The 9,919-nt window shown below is 32.0% G+C and overlaps 1 protein-coding gene across 1 annotated transcript; it reads left to right on the plus strand.

The window, feature by feature from the left end:
• The first annotated feature begins 3,485 nt into the window (after window positions 1–3,485).
• LOC131943064 (procathepsin L) lies at window positions 3,486–7,159 on the plus strand. Its single transcript, XM_059303073.1, has 7 exons — window positions 3,486–3,572; window positions 4,028–4,180; window positions 4,468–4,591; window positions 5,109–5,206; window positions 5,460–5,609; window positions 6,299–6,417; window positions 7,057–7,159. Exons 1-7 carry the CDS (start codon window positions 3,570–3,572, stop codon window positions 7,154–7,156), a joined length of 747 nt encoding a protein of 248 aa, XP_059159056.1. The 5' UTR covers window positions 3,486–3,569; the 3' UTR covers window positions 7,157–7,159.
• The last annotated feature ends 2,760 nt before the right edge of the window (window positions 7,160–9,919 follow it).

Raw genomic sequence — 9,919 nt, forward strand, 5'->3', positions numbered from 1 at the left:
TTCGCACAATAATTTGCATTGAGTTTGTTAATAATTAGTTATGTTATGGATTTTAGTGTTACAGCAATGTAATTAATTATTAAATTATTTTTTCAAAACCGGTATTAATATGTTCAATATTATTAAGCATATTATGATTATAAACCACATAAATAACTGAAAGTCTGATTTATATAATAAATAACAGTTATTCAGATTACATAAAAACCAATTGGCGGAAAAGCTCATGTCCGATAATTGAAATTTTTTTGGTCCGTGATAATATTTGTCTTGAGATCATTTGTCCGTGAGATATTTTGTCTGGAATTTGTTGTCTGAGATTATATTTTGTTTTGAGATTATTTGTCAAAAAAAAAAAAATAACGAAAAGTCTCACGGATAGTTAGGTTAAATCTTAGTAGTTACTAGAATAATACTTTTTTAAAAAGACAAATTTTAAATAATAAGAGCATATAAGTTAAATACAAATGTGTTAATAAAAAACTTCGAAAAACAAATTATGTTCATTTATTGAAAGGCTTTTGCCAAAACAATTTATTTTTGACATTTTTAAATACTACTAGACTACCCGTTATCTAGTTAGATAACTGTGGGTTTCGGGGGTCATCCATGAATGACATCACGTCTGTCACTTATCATCAAAAAATAACCAGACCCCACATTCACAAAGATGTCACACCTAGGACGTTTTTGTCTTTTAAAAACACAGATATCGGCTGAGCATGGGTCTGACCACACCATCTCTTCATATGCTGACGTCACAGGTGTACTATACACCTACCCAACTCTACTTCACCTGCTCAATGTCCCACCAAGTATCAGACAACATGTTTTTTATCGTTAAAAAACATTCCGGCCGAGCATGGCTCTGACCACATTATCCACGATATATGGTGAGGACAAAAAAACAGGTGAACTCTACTTCACCTGCCCTGTATCCCGCCAAGTTCCAATAGGCAAAGTCAACTTTAACATTCACATCTAAAAAGAATTGAAATTGAAAAAAATAAAAGTTGACGAACCCGTACCACCCGCATGGGGGGCGTAATACGCTAACATCTTAGCTATCTAGGATTGTACTCTTAGTTAGGTATTAACTTAAATATTTTACGTATAGTCTGCGTAAGAAACTTTACGCGAATCGACTCTAGAACTAGAATTTACATTAAGTCTTGATCTAGAATTTACGTTAAGTCTAATGACCTAGATCTAGATTCATAACTTTTTCTCCCTTCGAGAGCTGATCTGTAGATCTAGAGAAATGTATTGTATACAAAAATAAAAATAACTGTTAAAAAATGATAATAGTGTCGAAACCTAATAAAAATAGCAAACGGACGCATCGTTGCCAAGCTATAGCCGACAGAAAATTAGCTTTATAACGCGTTAAAATTCTAAATGGGCAACGCAATCTTGTATGGAAGCCGCCATTAATGTTGTACAAAGTAAATAAATCATGTGACGTCACTTTTCACTCTAAGTAAGTCAGTGTTCTGAACTTTTAAAATTAATGTGGTTAATCTACCAAATGAATAAATCAATAAATTAATTAACGGCTTTCAATAAATGTGTGATTAACAGTCTGTCTGAAAAAAAAAATTGTTCTATACCTAGTAACTATTTTACAGCTTTACACATAGTGCAGATTCTCTCCTGTAACCAAACGGAAAAACAAAAAAAAAAACAAAAAAAAGATAGATTGCTTATTGGATTTGCCATTATTTTGTACGTTTCATTGTGTTGTAAAGAGCGATGTTTTAGATATCTCTTATAGATAGAAAATAATTCAATCATAAATTTTAGTTTAAAATATTAGCTGTTTCGCGAAACACATAATATGTTGAGCGTCGTAGGCGGTTGTAAAAACTAAAAGCCTCTGATACCATGAGTGATATTTTAAATATTAAAGACAAAATCATGGTCACATACTTTGTTTACCATATATGGGAATGGAATACAAAAGTTCGTGGGAAGACAGTGTAGCCTCTAATGCAGTCGACCGTACATTGTTCTGCTTGATGGAACCAGTGTAAAAATGTAGTGCCGCGTGCAGAAAGTCGTGAACCGTGTGCATTCATGTGATGGACGTGGCTATAAATGTTGATTCCAGCCTAGCAAACTTCATGATACCTGCTAACCTCAAAGGTATGTTTTAGCTGTATCGGTGTCAGCAACACACTCTCGATTATATATATATATATATATATATATATATATATATATATATATATATATATATATATATATATATAATCCAACATATACACTATTTAGGCCTAAATGTTGTATAAATCTGAAATACAACTATTTTTTTCCTGGGCAGCTTCTAAGCTAAATCGAATAGATTCAACGTAACTATTGGTTATATCCTACATATTGCAATCTATACTATTTTGAGTTTTGTAAACGTTTCAAAATTATGACGTTTCTTAGGCTGAGCAGTGCCTACATTTGTGTCGCTTCTACGTGCGTTTACGTCCATTCATATTGCACTGAGCTATAATCACGTATATTGTTTAACGCAAGGAGACTTACAGGTTATTTTAACAAAACTTTGTTTTCTCCACACCAGATGCTGAGACTAGCCGTTGTTCTGGCACTCATTGCCGCCGTGACCTGCTTCCAGTTGGATAGTCAGTGGGCCAAGTTCAAGGCCACCTACAAGAAAAACTACAAGGACCCACGTGAGGAATTCACAAGGTGAGTAACTCACACACGGCTTAAAGGTGTATATGTCAATTTTATTTTAAAGAAAACTCCAATTAACGAATTCAGTTGTCAGTCATACTTCATACGATTTCACTTTAACTGCCAAAGGATGTCTTGCATGCAATTACTTTTCTTAATCTATTACATTTGACAGTAAAGCAATTGTCCACCATCCCCACCCTCTACATGACCTCCCCCCACCCTAGTAAGCTGCAAGGCTTGCCACAGCGACCTCTGTCCCGCCCCTAAGATATAATATACAGCTGTAATAAATTATGTTAATAGACAGACTTATGGCAAACTTTTACTCTTTAATTGCTAAACATGTGTGTCTTTAATGCAGTTATTTTTCAAAAAATATAAAATATGGATTGACTAAAAATGATAAGCTAATATTCGTAAAGGAGTTTGATTATTATAAGAGTGGAACTTGATCAGCCATTAGATGCGTTTTGACGCTTTTACAACATAAAATATACGACTTTCCCGAATCTATTTTAATTGATGCTGGTACCGTTGTGTAGTTCAACTTTAGCCCTCCCCAGTACACAATCAGCCCCCTCGAATAAAATAACGACTTATATGGGCCTGTTAATCTCCTTTCAACTCTTGGGGGTGGGTTGAATAGAACGTTTTCTTTTAGCATTTTTTTTTTTTTTGGAAGCTGCCGAAATCTGTGTGTCTAAACTGGCAAGAGGCACATTGACAGACGCTATCCTATTGATGCTTGTTTGTACTTTTTCTGTGTCCACTCTAGGCGTAAGATTTGGGAGACCAATCTTGAGCACATCCAACAGCACAACGCCAAGTACGAGAAAGGCGAATACAGCTATTATCTTGGTGTCAATGAATATGCTGATATGGTAGGTCAACTATGGAAAATAGAGAGAGAGTGAGGGAGAATAAATTTATATATTCATATAAGACAACATTTTTTTAATATACAGATTCTATTAAAAAAAATATAGGCATTACATTTTGTCAGATTCTGATCATGTCAAGTAAGCATAAGACAGAAGGTTATTTGATGATAATTTTATTTTAATTATTCACATGCGCAAGAATAAAAAAAAAATAAACAAGAAAGCGTAAAGTAATTAACATTTTTACACTAAAATTATTGTTTCTATATGTTTGCTACATACTTGTTTCATTCAAGTAGGTTTGTCGTTTTAGTTATTTTTAGATTATGGAATTTCACCATTTACGAAAACCAACTTTTTAAATTTTTTACATCAATATTTAGATCGTAGCTAAAACATGTGCAAATATTTGAAAGAATGTGCCGTATTCAATTGTCATTAAAAAATATTTCCAGAGCGAACAAGAGTTCTCCAAGACCATGAAGGGGTACCGCCGTTCTAACAAGAGTAAACACAGCAGTCTCGTCCATGTGGCCGGTGACCTGAAATATTTACCTGAAGAAGTGGACTGGAGGACAAAAGGTTACGTCACAGATGTCAAGAATCAGGTGAGCACCTGATAAAATGCAAATTATTTAATGCATGATGTGTTATTTGTAATGTGTTAAGTGTTACGTTTACACTAAAAATGTGGTTACATTTTCTAAAATTATTATAATCCATTTTGATTTTTTAAAATAAACTATAGATTATTCTTCTGAAAGCAGAATTAAATGTATTCAAATCGGCATAAATGTTTTTGTTCAAGTTCCAATATCTATCGTCTAGTTATGTAATTTAACAGGATTGGTTTAATTAGTGTTGTTAGAATTAGCATTGTTTTGATGCTTGCTAGGGAGCTTGCGGATCCTGCTGGGCATTTGCTGTCACGGGCGCCTTAGAAGGTCAGCACTTCAAGAAAACTGGAACCCTTACGTCACTGTCAGAGCAGAACCTGGTGGATTGTACTCTGAATAAAGGCGAGTTGTCCCTCTTAGATTTGGTTGGTTTACTCTGAATAAAAGCGAGTTGTCCCTCTTAGATTTGGTTGGTTTACTCTGAATAAAGGTGAGTTGTCCCTCTTAGAGGTGGTTGGTTTACTCTGAATAAACTCGAGTTGTCCCTCTTAGAATTGGTTGGTTTTCGGATGGAAGAATACTTTTAAAAAAATAAACAAAACTAGCACATCAGCAAGTCTTCTAATTGAAGCTATGTAAATGTAAAAAAAAAAATGACTCGGTATTGTTTTTATTATTTCTTTATCGTGTCAAGAATTAATCCTCACGAAATACTTAGAAAAATATTGCACAAAAAAACCTAATATAACATATGTTAAAATGATAAAAAACAGAGTATACATAATTTTTTTCTGGTATAATTTATTAAAAATGTTTGTTTTAGTTACAATGCTTCGTCATTTTCTTATAGTATCTTTAGTATAAGAAACAGACTTTAATTGATATAAAATTTCAAGCTTATGTTTGTTATTGTCTTCAGGCAACTTGGGCTGTAATGGTGGATTCGCGACCTCTTCCTACGAGTATATCAAAAACAACAATGGCATTGATACTGAAGCTTCGTATCCATACGAGGCCGTAGTAAGTGCATGTTTTACAAACCAATATGTCTCTTGCAGAAAACAATTTTCAAATATAAAAACATTTTAACAGTAATACAACAATCACTGTCAATAAACATTTGTGTAAGTAAAAATTTGAAGTCGTACATAAAGATGTCATTATATGTCCATTTATCAAGCTTGTGTCTAAAATTGTTATATTTGCTTGTGTTAAAAAAAACCTTAGTAAAATAAAATTCAACTGTTGTATTTTCTCTTAATTCTTTTAGGAAAGTTTCTGTCGCTTCGAACCCTCCAACGTCGGCGCCAACCTGACTGGGTATGTTGAAGTTAGGTACGAGGATGAGGACGCTCTACAGGATGCTGTGGCTAACGTAGGACCAGTCTATGTCGCCATACACGCCACCTCTAAATTTCAGGTGAGTTTTTACACTGTTGTTAACGGTAAAATTACAAAATTATCTTCATTATCTTTTCTCATGTATGGCAGATGAAGCCGATTTCTATTGACTCGGTATACGTAATGATATTGTGGTCAGCACTATGTTTAGCTGCTTTTGCTTCAGAAACTTGAATCAACTACCCGTAAGAAACTAAGTATAGCCAAAACAAAAGTCGAATCATAATCGCGATGATAAAGATACCTCCCTCCCCCACCCAGCAGATACTGTTCCTTTTCAATGCAAACCACATAATATAATAAAGAAAAATATTTTTTTAAAGAATAAGTATTCAAATCCTGAAAAATATTTAGTGACACATTCATATAGATAAAATTAAAAACAATAAGAACAAACACTTGGTAAAAATACATTTCTGCAACTCCTAACCTTGAGAACTGGTTATTAAGTCATTATGGCCTGTTAAGTCAACAAGATAATTTAAAAATGTAACATTAATAAAACTAAAACCAAAACGATGACTTCTTAATCTGTTGAAAAATAAAATAAATATTTCTTCTCAACCTCATGTGTTATGTTACTGTTCTAATTATTTCAGTACTACTTTAATTATTTAAATGGATTTTGGGTAAACAGTTTAAAGTTTGAAGTTGTTGTTTTTAAGTTCAAAGTTTTAATATATTAATGAATTGACACTTTTCTCTTAGATGTACAGCGGTGGTGTCTTTTACGATGTTGACTGCATCCCGGACCAAACTGACCACGCCGTTCTTGCTGTTGGTTACGGCACCTACCAGGGAGACGAGTACTGGCTGGTCAAGAACAGGTACTAGAACTTTCCTAGGCTTAGTCTAACGCGGAAGGCATAGGTTTGGAATCCGGTTTGACGCTTCGTGGTTAAACATTTGGACTAAGTAGCGTTGCACGGTCAGAAGCGTAGCAACCCTTTTCATCGACCTGGGCGGAGTATTGATTTAACACCCCATCTTATTTAAATACTAATATACATTGGCTACAAAGTCGCATCCCCCCCCTCATAATGTTAAAATGTCATGGGCATGTTTTACTAGTTACTGTTCCTCCTTTGTTTATATTATATTTTGATAAGCGACTATAGACAACTATTTTTATTATTAGCTATTGATTATTTAATTCTCTCAGTGTTTAGGTCTCTAATAGTGTTGAAAAGCATAAAGAAAAATAAATGCTTCAGTACAACTTACACTTTTTCAAAAATAAATAAATATTATTAACATTAACAAAAAAAACGAACATTGTATCAAATCTCACACTTTGTTATTAGCAACAAGGACCTTGTATCAAATCTCAAACATTTTATTAGCAATACTATTATTCTATCAAATCTCACATTTTGGTATTAGCAACACGAACACTTTATCAAATCTCGCACTTTGTTATTAGCAACACGAACATTGTATTTAATCTCACTTGTAATCACTTCCAGCTGGGGTGAGTCATGGGGGATCAAGGGCTACGTCATGATGGCCAGAAACAAGAACGATCACTGCGGTATTGCCACTGATGCAAGCTATCCGACAGTTTAGATGGGAAACAAGAACATAATCTTGACTAAAAGTATAGCCTATATCAAATAGTTATTAACGATCTGCAAAATTTCATATCTGCTTTGTTGAAAATTATAATAATATCAGTGTAATAAAGGTGAATTTTCTCAATTTTTTGTTTTTGTTTTTATGTTTAAATACAATTATTAAACTAAGGAGGTCGTATCACATAGACTGTGGAATTTGTTTTTAAAAATTGACAAAGAAATCTTTGAGATGTATACTTGTCAAATTTTTACAGTGGTAACTATGAACCTACTGTTATAATAAATCCTTATATCCGTTGTTTCCTCAACTTATTGTTTAAGAACTGTTACAACGTTTTAGAATCTAAAAAGAAAAATAACAAAGTTTAAAAAAAGGTATTTAAAAAACATATTTTGTTTAAATATTTAGATGAAAAAAGATAATCCGTTTTACTTTTTTACTGAACTGACTTTTTAAGTTTATAGCCTTTATGAAGAAATATATATTTCAATAATATGTTTTTTCACACAAGAGAAATTGAATTTTCTTTAAGTTTTATCATCAGGCACTTTTTAGAATATTGTACAATAGACATATATGAATATTATTTTGTGTTAATAAATATCTTTTTTTTTAAAAGTGTTATAATAGTGTAAGATTTAGGTATTTTAATTCATAAAGTTTTTCATTAAGTAATTCATTTAACAAAAACACAATAAAAGTAAAGAATTTCCGACATTCAACAAATTACTATCCAGAGTGTAGAAAAGAAAACCATAACATTTAACGTGTCAAAAAACAGGAATACGGACACAAAATTAAGAAAAATATCCTGAACATTCAGTGACCTTTTCAAAAATGTTGCAGGACTATAAAAACTTAACTATTTCAAATTTACTTGATGTAATAAAAAGGATACAACTTTTAAAAGTTAATTTTTTATTTAAAAAATACCAAAATAAAAAAAAACGAAGACAATATATAAATAGTAAATACATACAACAAATGTATACAAATCAATGACAAAAAAAAAGAAAAAAAATGAAAATCATGGTATTACAAAGGGGTCGGTGTGGTCTAGTCGGTAAAACTCATGTTTGCAAAACCGAAAAGTCTCGAGTTCGAACCATAGGGCAGCTGAGGCTGGTTAGCTAGGAGAGATAACTCCAAAATCAAACAACTACTGCCTTGTAGTTTGTTCTTGGTTGAACAAAGGCTAGTAAAGCAAATCCAATATGAAAAACAAGCTGAAATCAGAGTCAATGGCCTCAATGGCGCATAACCAGTTGACCGTATACTTAATTTTTGTTGGAGGGGTTCCCTTCCAACACTAAAATTGATAATTAAGAAGAAAAAGAGCAAAGTTATATAAAGACAGCTTTAAAACTGAGTTAATAATTTTTTTTTTTTGTTCTGCTAGACGGAGCATCTGCACTGTGTATAGAGCTGTAAATTACATATTTATTTAGAAATAAATTTTCTTTTCCCCAAATGTTATACACATGATTTTTTAAGACGATAATAAATGTGTTGATTTATTTATTTGTAGAAATACCAAATCTAAAATAAACACGCAATGAATAAATAAATTTCTTAGCTAAACTATTTCAGGTGGTAAATATCTTATACAATTTTTTTTTAAATTTTTTAGCATTGAAATTGAATATATAAAGTAGTAATTTAATTTAAAATAATGTTCGCGTAATTTTAATTTCTTATACGTTGGCTAAAGTAAAATAGCTCATTATATTTAAACTTATTGTTATGTGCCTTGTCGGCCATGCTAGTGTAATAGTAACCGTGGTACTGGTTTGAAACACATCATGTTTTAATTTTCCCCCATAGAAAACGCACAGTGCGTAATCACAACACACGCAATAGGTTCTAATTCATTTATAAATCAACGTTAGCTTTTATAATTTATTCATTTATTATTCACATAAAGTTCGAGCTGAGAAATATAAGAAATAAATCGTTGAGTTTAAAAGACAAAAACATGTAAACTGAGGTGTGGCATCCTTTTAGATGTGAATACTAAAGTTGCCTATCGGAACTTGGCGGTAACTGGTGTTGGTGAAGTAAAGTCAAGTGTTTTTGTGACCTTAGCATATGAAGGGACAGTGTGGTCAGACCCATGCTCAGCCGAAATAAGTGTTTTTATTAGACAAAAACGTGTATTAAGTTTTGACGTCTTTTTAAAACAAACGTGACGTCATTTATTGATAAACCCGAAACCCACATTTTTTAAGGATAACGGGTAGTCTAGCTTCTACTCAAAATCACTGAACTCTCGTCACAGCTCTGTTTACTGTCTGAAATATTATAGCAAAGAAATTTGATTTTAATATTCTCTGTTACTAAAATATAAAGTGTGTTATTTTTATTTAACTTACAATTATATTAAAGTACGTTTACCACTATTTACATTATAAAATATGGGTAATTTCATACGATATTAACGTTACCAAGCCTAGATCTAGATATTTTCAGCTGTTTATACTATAGACATATGGATTAAAAAAAAACCCATCCCAAAATAAGTTCTAGGCTTTAAATATTATACATATTTCCGCATTTAAATCTTCACTGAAATTATTTAATTTTAGTTGCAAATATAAAATAATTATATTTGTGGAAATTGTTATTAATTAAAACGTTAACAGATATATTGTCTTGTCGTTTGAATTTTAAGGTGAACTTTATCATCCTGAATTTATATTTTACTGTTCTAAATGAACGAATCACTATAGAAGATAAGACACATCAAAGGGAGTT

This window comes from Physella acuta, unplaced genomic scaffold (assembly GCF_028476545.2).
Source record: "Physella acuta isolate Inbredline_101_S28 unplaced genomic scaffold, ASM2847654v3 ptg000440l, whole genome shotgun sequence".
Lineage (NCBI taxonomy): Eukaryota > Metazoa > Mollusca > Gastropoda > Physidae > Physella > Physella acuta.

Excerpts from the sequence above, each read along its gene's own strand:
- LOC131943064 (XM_059303073.1), top strand. Across the intron at positions 4,181-4,467 it reads TCACAGATGTCAAGAATCAG|GGAGCTTGCGGATCCTGCTG; the intron begins GTGAGCACCTGA and ends GATGCTTGCTAG. Across the intron at positions 5,207-5,459 it reads CTTCGTATCCATACGAGGCC|GAAAGTTTCTGTCGCTTCGA; the intron begins GTAGTAAGTGCA and ends TAATTCTTTTAG.